We start from the raw sequence: 25,161 nt of genomic DNA, 5'->3' as shown, positions 1-25,161 counted from the left end.
ACTTTGGAGGGGGCCCGGATTTAGCCCGAAATCAAGTATTCTTACATCCCCCAAGGGGGAACAGAAAAACAATTAATCACGGAAATTGTTTTCGGGTGTATTAAAAAAGTGACACTGTCCATGTTGTCCAAGAAACGGGCGCCAAGGTACCTAGGTACGTGCCTACGGCCACCCCAACGTACGGGTTCAGAACGTAGATCACGTAAGCTAAAATGCTCGACTCACAACGGAACTGCCCCCCCCACTTGATCGGCAGTCACCCGAGGGCAGGTCCGTCGGTTGTGCCCCTCCATTCCGCAGTGGCTGCATTTCCGGGCGGTGCCCACGTGGTTGGATGAGGGCGGTGGCGGACCCGCAGCTGCCGTGGGATTATACGCCTGGGTCACAGGTACGTCGGCCTGGTCTTCCGGCACAGCACTTGGCTCGTTCGCCTTGGCCAGTGCCCGATCCCGTCTTTTCTTGGCAGTGGCTGCCAGTTGTGCTGCAGTCTGGCGCTTCCTGCCACGGGCAGCTTTCTTGACTGGATTCTGAATCTGAGCGCCATGGGATTGAATGGGGTGTTGTGTGATCCAGGCCCGCAGGTACTCCCGGAACTCCACGAACTTCCCGTGCTCCATGGCTGCCTGCACGGCGTCTTTGGACTCTCCGAGAAGGATGCCGATGCTCCGAGCCTCAGACAGCCGGACCAGATCCTCAGGCCCGTAAGCTTCTGCTTGAAGAGGTACGTCTCCCGGAATCAATGCCTGCAACGGGGGGGAGGTGATAGATAGCTGAACTGGAGGAGCATCGCCACTGTGGTGGTAATGCACAACTGGCCCCTCTGTGAATGGCTTCTTGAACCACAGGTGATTGAACAGGTCGAGGTGGAAGCCCGCCTTGCTGCTGGGAGAACGGACGGCTGCGAGGAAGTGCCTGCAAGGTATCCCAGCCCTTACCGAATAGCCACAACTGCAGTAGAATCGGGTGTAGATGCCTGAGGCCTGATCCGGGTCGTGTAGGATTAGAGTCTGTGGGGCCCCACGGGTCTCTGTAGCTGCACTTGCTGTCACTGAGAACACGGCACTGTTGTCATCCCGCAGTTCTCGGTTCTCAGCAAACCTGGAGGCCGCAACGAAGGAGGGGGGGTCGACAACATCAAAGTCTGGCTTCTCCTCACTTGCGAGACGGAGGGCGGCCGAGAAGCTGTCGTCATTCCAAGGCTATTAGTAGGTGGTATGTATATATTACGGTTATACCCTGTACCATCTATACGAAGTATAGGCATTAAACGTACCCAAGTCTGTCACTGTACCTATGCACGTCCTGTACGTGGCCTGAATGTGTACGATTACTCGTACTGGTTCATGAGAAGCCGTATTAAAAACAAGCAATACAGAGTTTGTGTCTTGCGATGTGAAATGTGTAATTTACACGCACAGCTAATCTCCAGTAGTATGGTGACGATCCGTAACATGTAACATGTACATGTCTTCCCCACTCCAACTCATGATAATCCCTACTTGGAACGCTACTTGGAACGCTACTTGGAATTTCACGTACAGCACGACTGTACGTTCTAACGCATGTACCACTTCTACACTACTGCCTAACTACAGATTCCCTTATTATAAAACAGTTTAACCGCTCCTCTACTTGGAACGATACTTGGAATTGGATTAACGCCTACCTAATTCCGTAACCTATCCGTGTCATTTCCACTGTCTGTTTTGGAAGACATGCACCTGGGCCGCTACTCGTACGAGTAGCAGGGCTCGCATTTTTTCACACCCTTGATTATCCCGGGAGTGGAAATACAAATTAAAAACATCGATCGAGTACGAGTACGAGCTTTGCTACTCTAGCTAGTATACGAGTACTCGTACTCGTTTTTTTCCACCCCCGGGCCGACCGCCGAGTGTATTGGAATTTGGACGAGTACGAGTACTAGCTAGTACTAGTACTCGTTTTTTCACCCCCGGGAATGTATATTGCATATACAGTACTCGACACTCGTATTGTAGAAATCAAGTACAGTAGGCACCTACCCTACCCTTGCGGCTTGCTATAAATAATAAGCTTCATGAGCTTGCTATACTTCATGAACCCAGGCAGGCCGGGCGGGTCGCTCGCTCTTACTGTAGTTTGGTCATATCAGGAGGTCATATATATATATATAATAGCGATAGAAGTCGCTTCGCGACGCACCCCTCTGGGGTGGGGCTCGGTACAATAGGACGGTAGGTAGGTACTATAAGGTACCTGCGGTAGGCCGGTCATTTTGTGTGCAGGTACACCTCCAAGTGGGTACCTCCAAGGTAGGTAGGGTAGGGTACTTACTAAGAGTGCAAAGGCAAAGCGCTTGGCAGCCAGCAGAGTTATACGAGTACGAGTACAATTGATTCTATCTAGCTGGCCTAGAGCCTTAGCCAGGTACCTCTAGTAGCAGGAGGTAGTATGTGGGTACTGGGTAGGTGTACCAGTAGGATCTAGAATCGCTAGTACCTTAGGGTACCTGTCTGGTAGGTACTCTAGGTACCTGCCGGTACGTATCCACAGATCCCTACAGTATAGTACGAGCTACTATACTTTCTTTGGACGATCGATCAGCAATATTCTAAATATTCTTACAATTACTACGAGTACAGTAGAGTAGGTACCTACCCTACCTACTTTGGGCTTGCGGCATGCAACTAATTAATGCCATGCGGGTAGGTACCCTGGCTGGGCAGGTAGGTACCTAACTCGCGCCGGCCTAGATCGTACCGGGGGTACTAGAGTACGAGCACTCGTACCTTGAAGCTTGCCCAGCTAGGGGTGTGGGTACAGTACGAGTACGAGTACTGTACGTAGGTTAGCTAGCTGGGTACCGAGTACGAGTACGAGTAGCAGGTACCTATATATAGTGTGCGAGTGTCGCGTATGGATAGGAGGTACCTAGGGTACCTACTGCAGTGTATATACATACCTACTCTACCGCCGGGTTGCAAAAACTGGCATATTTGCCCCTGGTTTGGGGCCGGGGAAGGCGGTGCAGGTGGGGCCCTTTCCCCATGTGCAGCGGGAAGGGGGGGGGCGACGTGGGTAGAGTTCCCCTCCCAGAGGCCCCGTGTATGTGGGGTTCCGCGCCCAGGCCGGGGCCGACGGGCGCACCATATATAGCCGGTAGCCGGTAGGTAGGGTACTTTCAGGGTTCCCGGCCCGCCCAGGCAAGGAAAATTGGGGGCTGCGGCCCGCGCTCGATATTGTCTATCGATACCTATCGAGTCAGACTTGATCTGGTCACGTGTCAACTGTCAGGGTGCGGGTGCCAACTGTAACTCAAAATTTACACAGTACTCTGTACTCGTATTGAGTACTCAGTAGTATTGACTATTATGTACTGCACGGCTGTATCGGCGCTATATCGCTAAATGTACCATACAGTATACTGTAGGTACGAGCACTCGTTCGGTCCCCCGTTGGGAAGCTTCCCCATCCAGAGATCCGGACCAGGATTTTCCTGGGAATTCCTGGGAGTGAGGATTCCTGAGGAATTCCTCAGGAACCGAAAAATCGCCAGGAATCCTGGACCCTGAGGATTCCGGGGGGCTCCCGGGTAGGCTGGGCTGGAGAGCTCTCAAGACACCACATGGCTGAGTGTTTCGAGTCTATCTTCACCTCCCATGCCCCTCCCCTCCCCTCCCCTCCACTTGTTTCTTCTCACTCCCGCTCCAGACGTCACCTATTGTGTGGCCACAATGACCTTGTGCGGAGAACACTACACGTGCATGCCCACCAACCGCCAGGTTGGCAGACCGCAGGTCACCGACTTTCAGGATGAGGAATTCACCCTGGGAATCCTCAGGAACTCAGGAATTCCTCAGGAATGTCGCGCGGACTCCTGGGAATTCCGGATCTCTGTCCCCATCGTTGTTGTTCTTGATATTTTCCGGTTTCTATGCGTATATATGTCGCTATGCCGACCGAACATTTCCCCACGGATTGGGGAAGAATGGGGAACAGGGGCACTTTATTAAGAGCAATGTACTAAAAGACGCCCCTGAAACTGCCCCTGTTCCCCAGGCTCCCAGCTGGCGGGCCGGGCCGGTACGAGTACTAGTACTAGTACTGTCAAAAGGCGATATATATAAGGGCCCCCACTCGGCCAGATCTGCCGCGCATCCGTCCAGTGTCCAGTCTAGGGGTGTACCCTAGCTAGGGTAGGACTCGTAGTCGGGATTACCGCTGTCGGGACTTAATACTGTACAGTGTACAGTGTACTCGTACTGACCGGCATAGGGGAGAATTTAACGCATTTTAAGAGGCCGTTTACGATAGGGCAGTACTTTTAGCGGCAACGATTTTCGGAGGACAGTAGTACGTTCGGGGGTACAAACGTACACTATGGGGTTTGGGGCGGTGAGCCCCAACGGGGGTGTGGGGGCAGAGCCCCCACTGGCCCGCCGCAGGCGCCGCTCCAGAAAAGCACACGCAGAAACTGGCAGAAACCAATAATATTCCCCGGGATACTGGACCCCGCGCCCGGCACAGTCCAATTTCCCACGGGAACCAACGGAAAGCGTAGAGAATGTAGAAATGATACAACGGTCCGAACAAAGCGAAATAATGTATGCATGGAAGGGGTTGTCCGTCAGCCGGTAGGGTACTGTACACATAGGGTACATGCTGGACGCTGGTAAGCTAGCTCTACAGAGGACATTAGTAGGTACAGTAGTAGGTACCCTACTCGTAGGTACTCGTACTGAGGACGTGGGGGTCATGCACGGACGTGGGAGGGTCCTGTAAACGTGGGGGGGTGCTGCAAACGTGGGGGGGTGGTGCGAACGTGGGGGGGTGGTGCGAACGTGGGGGGGGGGGGGGGGGGTTGTGAAACTGGTCAAAGTACTGTAAGTGTGTCACAGACGTACCAGCGGGCTCTGCAGCCTCTAGAGCCTGTCTAACAAACGGTTGCGGCTTGCGAAATCCGTGATCCGTCTATAATACCAGGAGTGATAATACTAGAGTACTAGTTGGCTTATTGTTTATGTAGTAGGTAGGGTACGAGGTAGTATCCTTATGTGCAGGCTTTGATATGCATGCGGGCTTATTACTGCATGCAGGTAGGTACCCTACCCTACCTACCTACTACCTACGAGTACACTGAGAGGTAGATTGGAGTAGAGTACGCGGACTGAAAGTACATTGTAGGGTACGTTGTCCTGTCAATATGTTTGAAACGCTGAAAAATCTGGGGGACTAAATTCAAAAGGGTCTATGCTCAAACAGGGGGGAGAGTACGTTGTAGATGTGTATACATGCTCGTAAGTAAAAGAGGGAATTCGCGGGTGCAAGGGGGGAAGGTACCAGGGTCCAAGGGATGCTACAGTGGGGAAGGGGCTCCCCAACAGCAATACTAAATATCATGAACGACTTACAACAATGATTGCCATTTGGAAGCAACTCGTCCGAATGATCTAATCATCTAACATCCCCTCATCATCGCTCCCACCCAAGTCCAAAGGGCTCATTTGTTCCTTCATCGCCAGTTGCAGCTGTTCAGATACTCTCTTATCAAATGCCTGCTTCTGTTGGGAAAACCATGGTCGGAAATCCCAGTGATCAAGCAATTCACAAAGCCTAAACTTTGGCCTCGGCAACCCTGTCCTTGGATCGTTGATGCTACTGGCAACCCAGAATGGATCGGTAGGAAATCTCTCCGCACCTTGAAGAGTGCCAAGCAGTGGCATCAGAGTTTGCGCTTGAGCTGGTCCTATCTTGTTGTTCTTGTTCAAGACTCCTTGTTGGTAACACCACTTCAAAAACGAAAGCTGTGCATGGGTGTGCTTCACTTTCTTCTTGTGCTTCGTCTTCGCCGGCTTAGAGGTCCCGCCAGATTTCATAGCGAGGCCTGAAGGGATAAGCGGGACACGCATCTGGCTAGCTGCACGTGTCACGAAGTGGTAATGGCCATCTGCCGAATGGCAACCTCTGCCGGCCACGGCAGAGTCTCCAGCGTCTGTTGCACTGTCAGAATCACTTTCACTGGAAGCATACTGGGTGGGGCTAGGGGCAGCTGACGTAACGGCATCATCCAGAGCTTCGGCATGCTCCTCGCCTATCCTTTGCTTGACAAATGCCTTGACACCGTTAACAGGATTGGCAGCAACCTTTTTTATGAGGTCCATGCCAGTGTATCTCGGCCGCACAACCTTGTTGGCACGCTTCCAGCCCCACACCTTCAGATACAGCAATTGAGCAGATTGGAACAACACGATTGGAGTTAGCAATGCTTTATTCTACAAATTCTACTGTAAATCTGTATATAGAATAATGACAATAACATCACAGCCAACAAGGAGAAAAATGCCGCGCATACTGTACCTGCGTAGAGATGTCAGGACAACGTGATTTGTCGGCCTTGTGTCTCTCCATCATTCGCTTAGTGAATGTGAAGTGTCGGCAAGGCGGGTCACACCAGAATCCCTTGCTTCGTTTCTGCCGGTCAGCAAGCTTGGACTCCTCGATCTCAATTCTCATCCGCTTGTTTCGATTTGCCTCTTCCTTCTTCTGCAATGCTTTAGCAGCCTTGATCTTCTTTCCGCGCTCGCCAGGCACTCCATGCCCAGTACGGCGATGCGTCGTACTGGACCCGCCCCCCTCCAACACGCGGCCTAGTCCAAGCTGTTCTTCGCAGGAAGAAGCATCTCCACCACCAGCACCGGCAACTTCAGAATTGTCGAAGGCGGTGGCCTCTGTAGCAAGACTAGCCCCCTCAACTCCTCCTGGGGGTGCTTGGGCTTGTGGAGGACCACCAGGATTGACAGCTGTACGGTCGCATCACGAGTACATGCAAGCAAAGATGTCGAACCAACGCATTGACACACTTAGTACGGTGATACTTCGAATGTAAGGCATGACAACAATACCTACTGTGCCATTACTATGATCATTCACAACATCCGGATATCAGCCATTTGTCCACGCATTGGCTCAGTTTCGACCCTCATGGGTCTCGCAGGCGGGCAAGGCAATTGGCTACGGCACATAGATGGGCAACGAAAGAACATACGTACCGCCGGGTTCACGTCCACTGGCCGGCAGCGTCAAGCGGATACCACAACCGGGGGCTGGTGGATTGCCTTCATGATTGAGGGGCCAGTCGATCAACACCACACCAGTCGAGCCCTGTGGTTTCTGCCACATTGCATTCAATGCTGTTCTGGTGACAAGCTGCCCACTCCCAAAGCCAGCATGCTTGAAGAACCTCACTCCAGAGAGCTTCCGGTCCGGACCATACTCCATCGTTGTTAGGGCGATGCTTCGGACGGAGATATCTGGCTTCTTCAAAGCGTTGGGCTGAAGGATGCCTTCATTGCTGCGGTCTATCTCCACCTCCCGAACCACAGTGTTCGCAATCGCCGTACTCCTCTGGTGGGCTACCACAACATCTCGAGCTGTAGTGGCATCCTGTCTTCCACTTGCAACGACTGCCGTCACAGCGGGTCCAGCTATGCCGAAGTGGTTGTCAAGCATAGATTTGTTGCACTGTGCCTCCCCTGTGGAATGGTAAAGCACCTGGACTCCAGTGATCTCAGACAGCATCGGTATGGCCAGACGAGCAAACTTCCCGGAGTAGCATCCTGCACCATCTGACTCAATCCCAACCTTGGTGCGCTCAGGGTGAAGCCCCTTCATCAAATGGATCATGCCTTCTAGCATAGAGACCACAGAGAAGCCATCTTCTTTCTTGTGGTCTGTGATGAAATCGAAGTACAGGATTGTGTAATCATCAAGGCTGTCCTCCTCCTCGCCTTCTTCTGGGACATACTTCATCAGGGCCATGCCACCATGCCATGGGATCCCTGCCTTTCCAAACCATTCTTGCTGAGTCTCTCTCCAGACCATAGCCAACCACTTCATCTTCCAATCGATGACAAGGATGTAGTCGTCAGTGCGAAGCTGCTCCCGCCGGAGGGTTTTGAGCTCCTACAGAAAATGACACACGCGACTCAACATCGCATGTTACAGCATGCACAGTAGACAAGCCTAGGGTACCCAACCAGCCCCGGTGGCAAGCTATATTTGTATGTGTTTTCGACTGCAATGGCATGGTTCCTCACTGTGTGCGTATATACGGCGGTCAAATAGCCGGCTTACCTGCTCAACATGGGCGCGGACAAGATGAGCAATATACTTCTCGGTGCGGGCGCGATACCGCTTCCCCAACACACAGAAATCGTTCAAAAGCTCGTTCATCAAGCTCTGAGGAGTGACTTCCTGTTGTTCATCAGATGTGGTGGGAGAAATAGGAAATAAATCCAGGTCGCCATCTCCGTCCACAGCTGTGGGGGTAATCTGATCTGCTGGCAGACCTCGGGCCAGTTGAATCATGGCATGAAGCTCTGCGTAAATGCCGAAGAGCTCGTCACATTGGGGGCAATGTTCACGATGGTCCTGGCACGATTCGGGGCAGTCATTGCAGTATACCAGACGTTCCTGGCACGGCTTGCACTTCTTGTCTGGCCTGCACTTTGGGCAGGCCGACGCAGCAGTGCTAGTGAGGCCCCCAAGCATACGAGTGATGCAATGGGCTGACACACGAGACGTAGGCTGTAAATGTGTTGTCATCCGCCGCTTCAGGAAATACTCGTACTCATCGATTCTACCAAGGAGATTCTCCTTGTGGTCTGCTAGTAAATGCGGCGCAGCGTCATACACACGCTCCACAAGACGCCGTAGGTGCTGGAAGTTCTCGTGGCCAAACCGTTGTGAGATGTTGTCAAGGCCTGTAAGCACCTTCTGCTGACCACCGGTCGCGACCTTTGCCATTTTCATGAACTTGCTGCGCTTGAGAGTACCGGGCATTGGTTTCCCTGCCAAAATAATGAAAAGTTTTGTCAGAGGTCAGGCAAGCTACAACTTGAAGAAATGAACATGAGGCCTCTGCACAATGAAACCAGGGCTAAGGGCTTGCCTGTTTCTGGATCTGTGTTAGCTTGTAAATACTCTCGCCATAGCTCAGATCTCAAGACTTTTCGCAATGTGCTGGGGACACTAAGGCGTGTACCATCTGACAGTGAAATATCCTTCTGTCCGAAAGCCACATCCTACGTACCACACAGTGATGTATCAATGAGACAACACATACTGGTAGCTATGGCTACAGGTGCCTCAGAAAATAGGGGGGGCATTCTGCACCTGCATGTTGCTTGGATTGCAAATCCACTTCAATGCATGTTCAAATTGTGTGGCATGAACACGCTGGCGTGTAATCTTCGACAACAGAGCTGGCTTGGTGGTGCCCGCACCATACGCCCTAGCATGGGCTCGCGCCTGGCGAAACCTGCACAAGATATACGCCACATCATGCAATATGCATTTGGCGGTCGTTCAAGGAAAAGGCACTTGGGATATCAATGCACTACCAACAATGAGTAGTGGGAGATCAGGCATGGCACAGGTACCCACTTGTTTTTACTGACAGCCTTGGCCAAGCCCAAATCATTGTTGAGTTCTGCCTTGCTGAATGACTGGGTTAGTATACTGAGCAGCCGTCTCTCCTCCTCGCGGTCATCAGTAGCATTCAACTCAGCCACGACGTCCTTGACCAAGGGCAGGTCCGCCAGAGCAGCAGTAACAATCCGCCGCTTGGATGACTGCCTACCACCAGCATCTATTTTGTCTGCGAGCAGGCGGAGCAAGGGAGCCACATCACGGTGGAATGGACTGACCACGGTGACTACAGGCTGTTCCAGCTTCTGCAGCAGATCACGCAACCGACGCTCCCCCATGTCACAAAGCTCCTTGTGAAAGGAAGTATCAACGCCAGAAATTTGGGAGCCATCTCGATTGTATCGCAGACCCAATGCTGCGTACACTTTTGCACCAGTATCGACCCCTGAGATAACCTACAACAACATGCGGATCGCACAGCAAGATTGAGGACTGCACATGCACGTGCAAAAATATAGTTCATGGTATGTAAGCATACACACGCAGGGGTGATATGTATACATTTAGACACACACACACACACACACACAGAGCCAAACACATAGCTAGGGACACAGCGGACAGATGGATTGATAGACAAACAAAGAAACACAAACACAGACAAACAGAAAGAAGGCATATGGATGGGCAGGTTGGCATGCGGCAAACGGACACGCAAACAGACGGAGAGACATACCTTGTTGTCAAGAGTCCTTTGCTGTGCATATTTCGACTGCTGGGCCCGCAGGAGGCCAGCTTGGTTGTCTTTCAGCCTCTCTGCTCGTGCCTTTTGAGCCTCAGCTTCTGCAAGGCGGAGATCCAAAACAGCAATCTTGTTCTCCGATTGCTGTAAAATCTCCTTTTGTCGCAAGGCTATGTTGTGCGCAGCCATCCACTTTGCGTGTGCTTCTGCACAGCTATCAAGTAGTCGTTGATGCTGCACCCTAGCTGTGTGGTCTGCTGTCTATGGGACCATGCGGCATGCACAAACAACCAAACATACATACGCTCAGACAACAAGTGAACAAGCAAATCTCCGTTCCATGTGTGGGCACAAACAACATTCAATTGCAACAATGCGTCTGTGATGCATTCAAACATGTGGCACTGCGAAGGTTGTTGTGCCTGTGATGAACAGTGCCACATATTACCTGCAGCTCTTCCTCAGCAGCAATAAGCCTCTCATGCATATGTTGCTGAGACTGGAGCAGTTCAGACCTCTCTTTCTCCCACGATTGTCTCAAGGCCTGAACTCGCTGAGACTCCTGCGCCTGGGCTTGCTGCCTAGTCTGGGGAGCAGCCAATCTGGCAGCTTCTCTAGCTGCCTTACCACCACTGTGGTGATGGTGTGTGGAGGAGTCTTTGCGTTGGAAGCCTGCATTACATACGTATCCTACATATGGGAGGCCGTTCCTTGCTGTGCATCTCCCCTTTCCATCTGTGATCTGCGACGGAACTAGGCTGAAATCCCGGGGGGGCAATCTGGGGTGACACAGCACAGCGGAGCCGACGAGATGGCGACCAAACAGGCCATCCTCCTTGCAAACTAGGCGTACTCGCGGTGTGTCGCCTGTGCGCTCGAGCTGGCCGCATGCCAGACACCAAAACGTGTCTGGTATGTGACTGTCAGGGGCCATTAGCGAACGTGGGTCACAGCCTGGGCAGGGCAGGGCAAGTGCAGTGTCAGACACCGTCAGCGTCACTGTACTGCGTGCAGTACTATGTCCACAGGCCGCTCGCGATGATCGAATTTTGGTGGGGTGTGCGCAAGGTAGGCGAGGGAATACCTCATAGTTTGTCGTGCAGCCGTTCAGACAGAGCAATTCGAAGGCGCTGATTCTCACTGTGCCGCTGGTTTCCCAAGGATGCTTAGGATGCGTGGGTTTCTGGCGCCGCGGCTTCCGTGGCGGGCAGCGATTAGGTACGTGACTAGCCTCTGGCCGGGGATGTCCGGTACTCGTACTGGCCGGGAGCCGGTAGGGTACTGGCAACATCTGTACGTGAAATTGCCGGATATGGGGGTCAAAAGTACTGCCCTACCGTAAACGGCCGTTTACGATAGGGCAGTACTTTTAGCGGCAACGATTTTCGGAGGACAGTAGTACGTTCGGGGGTACAAACGTACACTATGGGGTTTGGGGCGGTGAGCCCCAACGGGGGTGTGGGGGCAGAGCCCCCACTGGCCCGCCGCAGGCGCCGCTCCAGAAAAGCACACGCAGAAACTGGCAGAAACCAATAATATTCCCCGGGATACTGGACCCCGCGCCCGGCACAGTCCAATTTCCCACGGGAACCAACGGAAAGCGTAGAGAATGTAGAAATGATACAACGGTCCGAACAAAGCGAAATAATGTATGCATGGAAGGGGTTGTCCGTCAGCCGGTAGGGTACTGTACACATAGGGTACATGCTGGACGCTGGTAAGCTAGCTCTACAGAGGACATTAGTAGGTACAGTAGTAGGTACCCTACTCGTAGGTACTCGTACTGAGGACGTGGGGGTCATGCACGGACGTGGGAGGGTCCTGTAAACGTGGGGGGGTGCTGCAAACGTGGGGGGGTGGTGCGAACGTGGGGGGGTGGTGCGAACGTGGGGGGGGGGGGGGGGGGTTGTGAAACTGGTCAAAGTACTGTAAGTGTGTCACAGACGTACCAGCGGGCTCTGCAGCCTCTAGAGCCTGTCTAACAAACGGTTGCGGCTTGCGAAATCCGTGATCCGTCTATAATACCAGGAGTGATAATACTAGAGTACTAGTTGGCTTATTGTTTATGTAGTAGGTAGGGTACGAGGTAGTATCCTTATGTGCAGGCTTTGATATGCATGCGGGCTTATTACTGCATGCAGGTAGGTACCCTACCCTACCTACCTACTACCTACGAGTACACTGAGAGGTAGATTGGAGTAGAGTACGCGGACTGAAAGTACATTGTAGGGTACGTTGTCCTGTCAATATGTTTGAAACGCTGAAAAATCTGGGGGACTAAATTCAAAAGGGTCTATGCTCAAACAGGGGGGAGAGTACGTTGTAGATGTGTATACATGCTCGTAAGTAAAAGAGGGAATTCGCGGGTGCAAGGGGGGAAGGTACCAGGGTCCAAGGGATGCTACAGTGGGGAAGGGGCTCCCCAACAGCAATACTAAATATCATGAACGACTTACAACAATGATTGCCATTTGGAAGCAACTCGTCCGAATGATCTAATCATCTAACATCCCCTCATCATCGCTCCCACCCAAGTCCAAAGGGCTCATTTGTTCCTTCATCGCCAGTTGCAGCTGTTCAGATACTCTCTTATCAAATGCCTGCTTCTGTTGGGAAAACCATGGTCGGAAATCCCAGTGATCAAGCAATTCACAAAGCCTAAACTTTGGCCTCGGCAACCCTGTCCTTGGATCGTTGATGCTACTGGCAACCCAGAATGGATCGGTAGGAAATCTCTCCGCACCTTGAAGAGTGCCAAGCAGTGGCATCAGAGTTTGCGCTTGAGCTGGTCCTATCTTGTTGTTCTTGTTCAAGACTCCTTGTTGGTAACACCACTTCAAAAACGAAAGCTGTGCATGGGTGTGCTTCACTTTCTTCTTGTGCTTCGTCTTCGCCGGCTTAGAGGTCCCGCCAGATTTCATAGCGAGGCCTGAAGGGATAAGCGGGACACGCATCTGGCTAGCTGCACGTGTCACGAAGTGGTAATGGCCATCTGCCGAATGGCAACCTCTGCCGGCCACGGCAGAGTCTCCAGCGTCTGTTGCACTGTCAGAATCACTTTCACTGGAAGCATACTGGGTGGGGCTAGGGGCAGCTGACGTAACGGCATCATCCAGAGCTTCGGCATGCTCCTCGCCTATCCTTTGCTTGACAAATGCCTTGACACCGTTAACAGGATTGGCAGCAACCTTTTTTATGAGGTCCATGCCAGTGTATCTCGGCCGCACAACCTTGTTGGCACGCTTCCAGCCCCACACCTTCAGATACAGCAATTGAGCAGATTGGAACAACACGATTGGAGTTAGCAATGCTTTATTCTACAAATTCTACTGTAAATCTGTATATAGAATAATGACAATAACATCACAGCCAACAAGGAGAAAAATGCCGCGCATACTGTACCTGCGTAGAGATGTCAGGACAACGTGATTTGTCGGCCTTGTGTCTCTCCATCATTCGCTTAGTGAATGTGAAGTGTCGGCAAGGCGGGTCACACCAGAATCCCTTGCTTCGTTTCTGCCGGTCAGCAAGCTTGGACTCCTCGATCTCAATTCTCATCCGCTTGTTTCGATTTGCCTCTTCCTTCTTCTGCAATGCTTTAGCAGCCTTGATCTTCTTTCCGCGCTCGCCAGGCACTCCATGCCCAGTACGGCGATGCGTCGTACTGGACCCGCCCCCCTCCAACACGCGGCCTAGTCCAAGCTGTTCTTCGCAGGAAGAAGCATCTCCACCACCAGCACCGGCAACTTCAGAATTGTCGAAGGCGGTGGCCTCTGTAGCAAGACTAGCCCCCTCAACTCCTCCTGGGGGTGCTTGGGCTTGTGGAGGACCACCAGGATTGACAGCTGTACGGTCGCATCACGAGTACATGCAAGCAAAGATGTCGAACCAACGCATTGACACACTTAGTACGGTGATACTTCGAATGTAAGGCATGACAACAATACCTACTGTGCCATTACTATGATCATTCACAACATCCGGATATCAGCCATTTGTCCACGCATTGGCTCAGTTTCGACCCTCATGGGTCTCGCAGGCGGGCAAGGCAATTGGCTACGGCACATAGATGGGCAACGAAAGAACATACGTACCGCCGGGTTCACGTCCACTGGCCGGCAGCGTCAAGCGGATACCACAACCGGGGGCTGGTGGATTGCCTTCATGATTGAGGGGCCAGTCGATCAACACCACACCAGTCGAGCCCTGTGGTTTCTGCCACATTGCATTCAATGCTGTTCTGGTGACAAGCTGCCCACTCCCAAAGCCAGCATGCTTGAAGAACCTCACTCCAGAGAGCTTCCGGTCCGGACCATACTCCATCGTTGTTAGGGCGATGCTTCGGACGGAGATATCTGGCTTCTTCAAAGCGTTGGGCTGAAGGATGCCTTCATTGCTGCGGTCTATCTCCACCTCCCGAACCACAGTGTTCGCAATCGCCGTACTCCTCTGGTGGGCTACCACAACATCTCGAGCTGTAGTGGCATCCTGTCTTCCACTTGCAACGACTGCCGTCACAGCGGGTCCAGCTATGCCGAAGTGGTTGTCAAGCATAGATTTGTTGCACTGTGCCTCCCCTGTGGAATGGTAAAGCACCTGGACTCCAGTGATCTCAGACAGCATCGGTATGGCCAGACGAGCAAACTTCCCGGAGTAGCATCCTGCACCATCTGACTCAATCCCAACCTTGGTGCGCTCAGGGTGAAGCCCCTTCATCAAATGGATCATGCCTTCTAGCATAGAGACCACAGAGAAGCCATCTTCTTTCTTGTGGTCTGTGATGAAATCGAAGTACAGGATTGTGTAATCATCAAGGCTGTCCTCCTCCTCGCCTTCTTCTGGGACATACTTCATCAGGGCCATGCCACCATGCCATGGGATCCCTGCCTTTCCAAACCATTCTTGCTGAGTCTCTCTCCAGACCATAGCCAACCACTTCATCTTCCAATCGATGACAAGGATGTAGTCGTCAGTGCGAAGCTGCTCCCGCCGGAGGGTTTTGAGCTCCTACAGAAAATGACACACGCGACTCAACATCGCATGTTACAGCATGCACAGTAGACAAGCCTAGGGTACCCAACCAGCCCCGGTGGCAAGCTATATTTGTATGTGTTTTCGACTGCAATGGCATGGTTCCTCACTGTGTGCGTATATACGGCGGTCAAATAGCCGGCTTACCTGCTCAACATGGGCGCGGACAAGATGAGCAATATACTTCTCGGTGCGGGCGCGATACCGCTTCCCCAACACACAGAAATCGTTCAAAAGCTCGTTCATCAAGCTCTGAGGAGTGACTTCCTGTTGTTCATCAGATGTGGTGGGAGAAATAGGAAATAAATCCAGGTCGCCATCTCCGTCCACAGCTGTGGGGGTAATCTGATCTGCTGGCAGACCTCGGGCCAGTTGAATCATGGCATGAAGCTCTGCGTAAATGCCGAAGAGCTCGTCACATTGGGGGCAATGTTCACGATGGTCCTGGCACGATTCGGGGCAGTCATTGCAGTATACCAGACGTTCCTGGCACGGCTTGCACTTCTTGTCTGGCCTGCACTTTGGGCAGGCCGACGCAGCAGTGCTAGTGAGGCCCCCAAGCATACGAGTGATGCAATGGGCTGACACACGAGACGTAGGCTGTAAATGTGTTGTCATCCGCCGCTTCAGGAAATACTCGTACTCATCGATTCTACCAAGGAGATTCTCCTTGTGGTCTGCTAGTAAATGCGGCGCAGCGTCATACACACGCTCCACAAGACGCCGTAGGTGCTGGAAGTTCTCGTGGCCAAACCGTTGTGAGATGTTGTCAAGGCCTGTAAGCACCTTCTGCTGACCACCGGTCGCGACCTTTGCCATTTTCATGAACTTGCTGCGCTTGAGAGTACCGGGCATTGGTTTCCCTGCCAAAATAATGAAAAGTTTTGTCAGAGGTCAGGCAAGCTACAACTTGAAGAAATGAACATGAGGCCTCTGCACAATGAAACCAGGGCTAAGGGCTTGCCTGTTTCTGGATCTGTGTTAGCTTGTAAATACTCTCGCCATAGCTCAGATCTCAAGACTTTTCGCAATGTGCTGGGGACACTAAGGCGTGTACCATCTGACAGTGAAATATCCTTCTGTCCGAAAGCCACATCCTACGTACCACACAGTGATGTATCAATGAGACAACACATACTGGTAGCTATGGCTACAGGTGCCTCAGAAAATAGGGGGGGCATTCTGCACCTGCATGTTGCTTGGATTGCAAATCCACTTCAATGCATGTTCAAATTGTGTGGCATGAACACGCTGGCGTGTAATCTTCGACAACAGAGCTGGCTTGGTGGTGCCCGCACCATACGCCCTAGCATGGGCTCGCGCCTGGCGAAACCTGCACAAGATATACGCCACATCATGCAATATGCATTTGGCGGTCGTTCAAGGAAAAGGCACTTGGGATATCAATGCACTACCAACAATGAGTAGTGGGAGATCAGGCATGGCACAGGTACCCACTTGTTTTTACTGACAGCCTTGGCCAAGCCCAAATCATTGTTGAGTTCTGCCTTGCTGAATGACTGGGTTAGTATACTGAGCAGCCGTCTCTCCTCCTCGCGGTCATCAGTAGCATTCAACTCAGCCACGACGTCCTTGACCAAGGGCAGGTCCGCCAGAGCAGCAGTAACAATCCGCCGCTTGGATGACTGCCTACCACCAGCATCTATTTTGTCTGCGAGCAGGCGGAGCAAGGGAGCCACATCACGGTGGAATGGACTGACCACGGTGACTACAGGCTGTTCCAGCTTCTGCAGCAGATCACGCAACCGACGCTCCCCCATGTCACAAAGCTCCTTGTGAAAGGAAGTATCAACGCCAGAAATTTGGGAGCCATCTCGATTGTATCGCAGACCCAATGCTGCGTACACTTTTGCACCAGTATCGACCCCTGAGATAACCTACAACAACATGCGGATCGCACAGCAAGATTGAGGACTGCACATGCACGTGCAAAAATATAGTTCATGGTATGTAAGCATACACACGCAGGGGTGATATGTATACATTTAGACACACACACACACACACACACACAGAGCCAAACACATAGCTAGGGACACAGCGGACAGATGGATTGATAGACAAACAAAGAAACACAAACACAGACAAACAGAAAGAAGGCATATGGATGGGCAGGTTGGCATGCGGCAAACGGACACGCAAACAGACGGAGAGACATACCTTGTTGTCAAGAGTCCTTTGCTGTGCATATTTCGACTGCTGGGCCCGCAGGAGGCCAGCTTGGTTGTCTTTCAGCCTCTCTGCTCGTGCCTTTTGAGCCTCAGCTTCTGCAAGGCGGAGATCCAAAACAGCAATCTTGTTCTCCGATTGCTGTAAAATCTCCTTTTGTCGCAAGGCTATGTTGTGCGCAGCCATCCACTTTGCGTGTGCTTCTGCACAGCTATCAAGTAGTCGTTGATGCTGCACCCTAGCTGTGTGGTCTGCTGTCTATGGGACCATGCGGCATGCACAAACAACCAAACATACATACGCTCAGACAACAAGTGAACAAGCAAATCTCCGTTCCATGTGTGGGCACAAACAACATTCAATTGCAACAATGCGTCTGTGATGCATTCAAACATGTGGCACTGCGAAGGTTGTTGTGCCTGTGATGAACAGTGCCACATATTACCTGCAGCTCTTCCTCAGCAGCAATAAGCCTCTCATGCATATGTTGCTGAGACTGGAGCAGTTCAGACCTCTCTTTCTCCCACGATTGTCTCAAGGCCTGAACTCGCTGAGACTCCTGCGCCTGGGCTTGCTGCCTAGTCTGGGGAGCAGCCAATCTGGCAGCTTCTCTAGCTGCCTTACCACCACTGTGGTGATGGTGTGTGGAGGAGTCTTTGCGTTGGAAGCCTGCATTACATACGTATCCTACATATGGGAGGCCGTTCCTTGCTGTGCATCTCCCCTTTCCATCTGTGATCTGCGACGGAACTAGGCTGAAATCCCGGGGGGGCAATCTGGGGTGACACAGCACAGCGGAGCCGACGAGATGGCGACCAAACAGGCCATCCTCCTTGCAAACTAGGCGTACTCGCGGTGTGTCGCCTGTGCGCTCGAGCTGGCCGCATGCCAGACACCAAAACGTGTCTGGTATGTGACTGTCAGGGGCCATTAGCGAACGTGGGTCACAGCCTGGGCAGGGCAGGGCAAGTGCAGTGTCAGACACCGTCAGCGTCACTGTACTGCGTGCAGTACTATGTCCACAGGCCGCTCGCGATGATCGAATTTTGGTGGGGTGTGCGCAAGGTAGGCGAGGGAATACCTCATAGTTTGTCGTGCAGCCGTTCAGACAGAGCAATTCGAAGGCGCTGATTCTCACTGTGCCGCTGGTTTCCCAAGGATGCTTAGGATGCGTGGGTTTCTGGCGCCGCGGCTTCCGTGGCGGGCAGCGATTAGGTACGTGACTAGCCTCTGGCCGGGGATGTCCGGTACTCGTACTGGCCGGGAGCCGGTAGGGTACTGGCAACATCTGTACGTGAAATTGCCGGATATGGGGGTCAAAAGTACTGCCCTACCGTAAACGGCCTCTTATTACAGTATCAGTATTATTACTCGCAGTGGCCGGCCCCTGTAGCTTGTTGTGGTATCCTTATACATCCCGTCCCGCGACCCTTCCCATACCGCCCGTCCCTCCGGGCCCAGGCCGGGAAAACCACCGTGCCAAGTAATATTGGTACGGGTCGAGTGGGAAGGTACGAATACGTGTACATTACTGAAGGCTCCAGGAGCTGCAGGTTGTGCTGTCTGTAGCCTGGCTGCTGCCTCCGGAAATATTATAATATAATATCCTCGAATATCCCGGGATAAATCCGTAGTTATACCCTGGAGTAGGGTATAAACCCTCGGTAATATTCGAAATTAATTCAGAAACTGCTGCTCCACTGGCCTGGCTGTTCCTGCATATCTGCTGACTCATACTGATTTGCTGCACCATACTCACGCTGCTGCTGCCTTACTCCCCGACAGCTGTCGGCGTGGAGAGACAGGGCTCCCGTGCTGTGCATAAGTTGATAGGGGTTGGCTGCCCATCTTCCCCCCCAGCAGGATCTCTGTCCTGCTTACTGGCGTGGTAGGTGATTGCTGGTATTGAGCTGCGTGGGAGACAACGTGGGCAACACCACTGACCAGCTGGGACGCGATCCAATGGCGGGTCCAGGCAGTGCAGATGGTAGCCACGGTCGCAGCGGTCGCACAGCAGCATGGGATCAGCCATGGAAGCGCTGCCACAGATGCTGCAGGCCAGGTCAGCAGGGACTCCCAGCTCGTCTGTCACCAGGTTGGGAATATGGCAGGGTGCACACAGCTCCATGCGCACTCTCACTGTCTTGCCGTCTGACCCTTCAAGCTCCAGCACTCCATGTGGCAGGACCGCTCTCACTCTCAGGATGGTCCTGGTAGTCTTCACATCCAGGGTGTTGACTGGGCGCTGAGACACGTAGACGTAGTCTCCAACACGGTAGCGATGCAGGCGGGGTGGCAGATCTCTCCTTCGCACACGCTTGTATCTCAGAGCATTCTTGTGCTGGGTGGCTGCAGCCCTCTCAAACGCCACTGGCATGGCCTGCTGCAGCACTGCCGCCCGTTCTGTAATCAGCAAAAACATCGCCTCTGGATCTTCCACGTCCATCTCAGCGTCTCCCAACAAAGCTTTCACCTGCAAAGAGTAAGTGGGGTGCCTTCCATATACCAAAAAGTAAGGGCTGAAACCCGTTGCCCGCTGTGGCGTAGTCCTGTAACCAAACTCAATGACTGGCAAATGATCTGGCCATGCTGAAACTCCATGCTGCAACACATATTTTCTCAGCCCTGTCTTCAGCACTTTGACAATCCGCTCAGCCATTCCATTAGCTTCAGGGTGCCCTGGGGTGATCAATCTGTGATCAATTCCCAACTCCTGACACATCATATGAAACTCTGCCTTGTATTCAGCTCCATTGTCTGTTGTAACCTCCACTGGTCTGCCAAATCTGGCCAGCACTCTCTCTCTGAAAGCTCTGGTCACAGCTTCTGCAGTCAAATCAATCATAGGCACCAAATCAATCCACTTACTGAAGGCTTCCACAATCACCAGCACATGGCGTACTCCAGTTGATGACTCCGGCAGGTTGACAGCAGCATCCAGATGGTAGCGGTAGAATAATCCCATCAGGGGCAATGGCTTCATCACGTCCATCTTGGCGTTGAATGAAGCCCGCACCCTGTCACACTGGGAACACTCCTTTAAAGCCGCTGCCACTGTCTTCCACATGCCAGGCCAAGTATACCGTTGAGATACCATGGCATGGGTCCTGTCCCGACCCAGGTGTCCATTCTCCTGGTGGATCCTCCTTACCACTGACTCCCTTTGATCTGGCGGGGGCACCTCTCTCAACTCTCCTGCTGCTGTTCGGTACCACACCAAGTCATTCTGTACTTGGAACCGGCTGCACTGTCTCTGCAGCTCAGCCCACCGCTCACGCGTCACAACCTCTCTGGGCAGCTCGCCTCGCAAGAACTGAATTGCCTCTGCGTGCTGCCATGGGTCAAACCGCGTGCTGCTGGCTTCCCAGCAATATCCTTGTATCCATCCAACTGCCACAGGAGCTGCCCACTGGCCATGCATAAATTGCAGTGCACTGCTCTGCACCAGAGGTCTGCGCGCTGCATACTGTGCCAGTCCTGGCTCCTTACTGTCTCCTGATGGCTGCCGACTCAGCAAATCTGGGACTGTATTATCCTTTCCAGCTCTGTGCTCAATCTCAAAGTCATATTCTGCCAATATCAATGACCATCGAGCTATCTTGCTTCTCAATTTTGCAGTCGATGTAAGCCACTGCATAGCCTTGCAATCTGTGATGAGCTTGAACGGCTGCCCCCACAGGTAATATCTGAATCTCTGCACTGCATAGACCACTGCTGATACCTCACCTTCGTAAGACGAGAAGGCACTCTCAGCTCGAGAATTCATCCTGGAAGTAAACGCCACTGCATACTCCTTGCCGTCAGCCGCGACTTGACTCAGGCATGCCCCGACTCCAGCTTTAGACCAATCTGTATGCAGGATAAATGGTCGACTCCAATCTGGATTTCTTAGAACAGGGGCTGAAGTAAGCATACGTTTAATCTGCTTAAACGCTGCCTCCTGCGCTTCTCCCCAAGTCCATACTGCCTCCTTCTTTGTCAACTCTGTCAGTGGCCGTTTGACGTGAGAATAATGGTCCAAAAATCTGCAGTAGTAGGTGGCCATACCAATGAATGACCGTACCTCACTGGGATTTCTCGGTGCTGGCAAATCCACAATTGCCTCCACCTTGTCCCAGGTTGGCTCCACACCTTCCCCAGACACGATGTGTCCCAGGAATTCCAATCGCTTCATCCCCAGTTTGCACTTCTTCGGGGAAATCTGTATGCCTCGGGCGTGCAACCGCTCCATGACTGCCTTCACCCGCTGCATGTGCTCTGTCTCATTTGCTCCCGACCACACCATGATGTCGTCGGCGAACGCCTGTGCATAGCTGATGCCTGCCAGAGCTTCGTCCACCACCCTCTGCCAACATGCCACTGAATTTTTCCCTCCAAATGGCATTCTGTTCCACGTCATCAATCTGCCACCAGAGTGAAAGGCAAGAAGGGGCTGTGTATCCGGCGATACCTCCACCTGATGAAATGCCTTCTGCGCGTCCATGCTGGTGAATAACTGCGCGCCCGCCAGCTTGGCCAGAATTTCCTCTGGGACGGGTGTAGGGTACTGATCCCTAACAGTCACAGCATTCAACCGACGGTAATCGATGGCATACCTCAGGTCAGTCCACTTCCCTTGCTCATCCTTCTTTGGCGCGACGACGACTGGGGCAGCGTACGGGCTCTCCACCTCCCGCACCAGTCCTGCATCCTCCAATTCCTTAACCCAACTCTCTGCAAATTCAGACTCTCTGTGGGCTAGATGATACTGCTTGGCAAAGATGGGTCGGTTGTCAGATAGTGATATGGCATACTGGGTCCCTTTGACTGATCGTAAGTCGGTTAGACCCCAGGCATACCATTCTGGCTGACTGTCCATCATCTTAGCAAACTCCTGCTTCTGATGAAAGCCTGAACCAATCTGCCATTCATGCTGACTCCCATCCTTGGCTGATTTCAGTTGACTGGTCACCTTGCAGGCCTCCTCGGCTCTGCCATCGGCTCTGGAGTTGGCCAGGGTGTGTAGACACTCACCAGGGCTGGCTGAGTCCCTGTAGCAATTGTCCACTGCCGCTGAGTTGGCACGCGCCGCCTCCATCCAATCAACTTCCGTCCCACTGGCTGTCCACTGAGCAGTCAGATTACTGTCCCGCTCAGGCTGATCCATCAGAAATCCTTCTTCAGAATAAAAATCTGCCTCCATGGCGATGCCTGCCCTGCTGCCTGCCAGCATTCCTGCCTGATAGGCTGCAGGCCCCCACACTGCTGAGCACAGCAGTAGGGTCAGCACCGCACTGACCAAATTCTTGTACTGGCTGGCTGAGCTGAGTCGGCTCCAGTCTCTGTCTCTGAGCCTGTCCTTAGCTGCCAGCTGTGTCTTGACTTCCTTAATACGGGCAGCGGCTTTCCTCCGTGCTGCTGCTGCCCTGTCTGCCGCTTCGTGTTTCAATCTTGCATCAGTTTTTGCCTTCTTGCGGGCTGCTGCCACCAAGGCCAGGGTAACTGCCCGTGGCTGTGGTACCTGCAAGGGCTCCTGCTGTTTGGCCCGACGATTGCCAGACTGAACACCCGACGGCTCATACCTCTCAAACTCCTTTTCCATAGCCTCCACCGCTGTCATCTCTCCCGCAGTCGCTCGATCCACCGCCCGCTGAAACGCTGCCTGCTTGGCGTCCTCTGCTCGCCCAGCTAGGCGCTCAGGATCAGATGGGCTGCCCGTCTCAGTGGCAACGTAGGCAGCGTAACCGACCGCCATCCTCATCATCACCCTCAGCGTTGTGGGTGCACAGACATTGCCCACAATCCTGATCATCTCAGTCTCTGTGGCTGTGTCCTGGAGGCATTCCATCTGTGGTGGCCAGAACCGCAGAGCTGCAATCCTGACTGGCACTGGGGCTGGCACATACTGAGGTGGGTCACTGCCCACTACCTCCAGCATACCCGCTCCAGGTGTGCCATCAGCCTGCATTCGCTGGCTCACTGTTGTAGGCCGGCTGAGAAACTTGGGCAGGAGGCGCATCCGCTCGCCTGGTGTGTTGAGCCCCCCCAGCTTTGTCCTCTGGCTGGCTACCATCTGTGGCTGTAGCCTCCCGTCTGTGAGCTTTGCCACCACTGCAGTGAGATCGGCGTACGGCCCACTGCGAAACATCGGCTCATGCGCTTTGTAAAACTCAGCTGTGAACATGTTGGTCCACCACTTAGCCATCCTGCTGCTGAGGTCCCCACACAGGGCTGGATCGTGCAGCAGGGGCTGACCGTAGACTCTGTCCATAAAACTGGCTGCCATCTTTGTTTTTTCTGAATGTTTTTGTTCTGTACGGGGCCCTGGGACGTTCTCCATGAGGTAGGCAAACTGACTGGGCGCCTCACTCCAATCCCTGAATCCCCGCTTCCTTGCCAGGATAAACTGCAGGTCAGTTAAGGCTGCTGACACAGGGACCAACCCACCTGACTCGGAATGATCAAACCCGTTCTTTGGCCCCAATGCTGAGTGTCCTTGGCATCCAGCCTCGATGTGTACCAGCATCTCACAGTCAGATCCAAACTCCTTGAACAGCCGAGCACCATCCAGGTTGTAGCAATCGTGGTCGATCTCCTCGGCCCATGCAAACGCTCCCTTGATTGCTCGCTGTGGTAGTCTGTCGGGAAAATGGCGGTGCAGCTGTACCAGCACCTTCTCGCCCTGGTGCCTGCGCCTAGGATCCCGCTCCAGAATTCTGACTTGTCGCATGTGCATCCCCTCACACACATCGATGACCAGGGAAGTCAGGACTGAAGCACAGATGTACAACCCACTGACTCCCCCATACCGCCTTCCCTGCAGTGCTTCCAGGTCCAGCACATACAGTTTATGTTTTCCATCATGAGGCAGGGCCGGTATGGTGTCCAAGTCTGCTTGAGTGTACACTCTGCCTGGACCCTTACTGGCTGCCAACACCATATCGTCTCCTTCGTTGTGAGCTGCTGCCATCAAGTCAGTGAAGAGGGCTGTGTAGACCTCTCTGTAAGGCATATTCTCAGGGAATGGGTTGCTGAAAACTGCTGAATCGCCCCCCCAAACCTGTGAATAGTGACCTGATGGGTCTGTGACTGTCTCTGGGTAGGTAGGCTGCAGTCCACTGGGCTGAGAAAAAGAAATTTCTGCCCCTCCGTTCTTGCCGGCTGCTGTGTCCTCCCCCCCCCCCAACTTCAGACTGAAAGTTGGGAATCTGCTGAGCTGCCGCCACTGCTGCAAAGCAATAATTGCTGCCGCCCAGTAGATTCATCTGCTCCTCTGCCGCTTCACCTTCTGCAGGCTCTGCGTCCATCCATCCAGCTGGCCAGACTTCCTCTCTAGCCAGTTCTGCCAATGCAGCCAGCTCCCCTCGTGTGGGTCGAGCTAGCTGGATCACAACTTCAGGGGAATCGGGCAGGTAGGGCTTACTTGAATATGTGACTGACCAAGTCACGGGATCCAAGCGCAGTCCCATCATCGCCATGAGCTCGGTGTCCAGCAGCAGCTCTGGCAGATCCTTCCCGTCCATGACAACCCATCTGGCTGTCCCTGAAGCCTCCTTGTTGTGATCTCCGGTGTGAAGCCTGACTGTCAATTCCTCCTGTGTGCGGGGCATCAGACTTGGCTGCCCGCTGATACCAATGATCGACTTGCCACCGGCTTGCAGGGCTGCCTTCCTCTGCGCTTGCACTGACCGATGTATCATTGGTTCGTTGGCTCCTGAGTCCAACACAACCCGCCGAATTGGGATACCATCCAGAGTAATCCCAAGCTGTGTGCCATCCAGTACTGCCACTGGGCGCCTGCCAGACTT

General features: G+C 53.1%; 2 protein-coding genes and 1 long non-coding RNA gene across 3 annotated transcripts; 1 reads left to right on the top strand and 2 right to left on the bottom strand.

The window, feature by feature from the left end:
• Positions 1–577: 577 nt before the first annotated feature.
• Positions 578–1,199, top strand: LOC142355859 (uncharacterized). The gene is made up of 3 exons (XR_012761312.1): positions 578–721; positions 846–919; positions 1,080–1,199. It is a non-coding gene; the product is annotated as an uncharacterized LOC142355859 (long non-coding RNA).
• A 4,169-nt stretch (positions 1,200–5,368) lies between these two features.
• On the bottom strand, positions 5,369–11,395 carry LOC142355857 (uncharacterized). The gene is made up of 10 exons (XM_075407893.1): positions 11,238–11,395; positions 10,602–11,107; positions 10,148–10,414; positions 9,427–9,866; positions 9,157–9,301; positions 8,933–9,065; positions 8,116–8,831; positions 7,032–7,944; positions 6,340–6,782; positions 5,369–6,194 (listed from the first exon to the last, which is right to left on the bottom strand). The coding sequence occupies exons 2-10, from the start codon at positions 11,085–11,087 to the stop codon at positions 5,433–5,435; spliced, it is 4,305 nt and encodes a 1,434-aa protein (XP_075264008.1). The 5' UTR covers positions 11,088–11,107; positions 11,238–11,395; the 3' UTR covers positions 5,369–5,432.
• Positions 11,396–12,584: 1,189 nt separating this feature from the next.
• Positions 12,585–18,613, bottom strand: LOC142355858 (uncharacterized). The gene is made up of 10 exons (XM_075407894.1): positions 18,456–18,613; positions 17,820–18,325; positions 17,366–17,632; positions 16,643–17,082; positions 16,373–16,517; positions 16,149–16,281; positions 15,332–16,047; positions 14,248–15,160; positions 13,556–13,998; positions 12,585–13,410 (listed from the first exon to the last, which is right to left on the bottom strand). Exons 2-10 carry the CDS (start codon positions 18,303–18,305, stop codon positions 12,649–12,651), a joined length of 4,305 nt encoding a protein of 1,434 aa, XP_075264009.1. The 5' UTR covers positions 18,306–18,325; positions 18,456–18,613; the 3' UTR covers positions 12,585–12,648.
• Between the last annotated feature and the right edge of the window lie 6,548 nt (positions 18,614–25,161).

This window comes from Convolutriloba macropyga, unplaced genomic scaffold (genome assembly GCF_964194025.1).
Source record: "Convolutriloba macropyga unplaced genomic scaffold, txConMacr16.3 SCAFFOLD_1696, whole genome shotgun sequence".
Taxonomy (NCBI): Eukaryota; Metazoa; Xenacoelomorpha; order Acoela; family Convolutidae; genus Convolutriloba; species Convolutriloba macropyga.
This window is presented reverse-complemented; position numbering and strand designations above follow the sequence as displayed.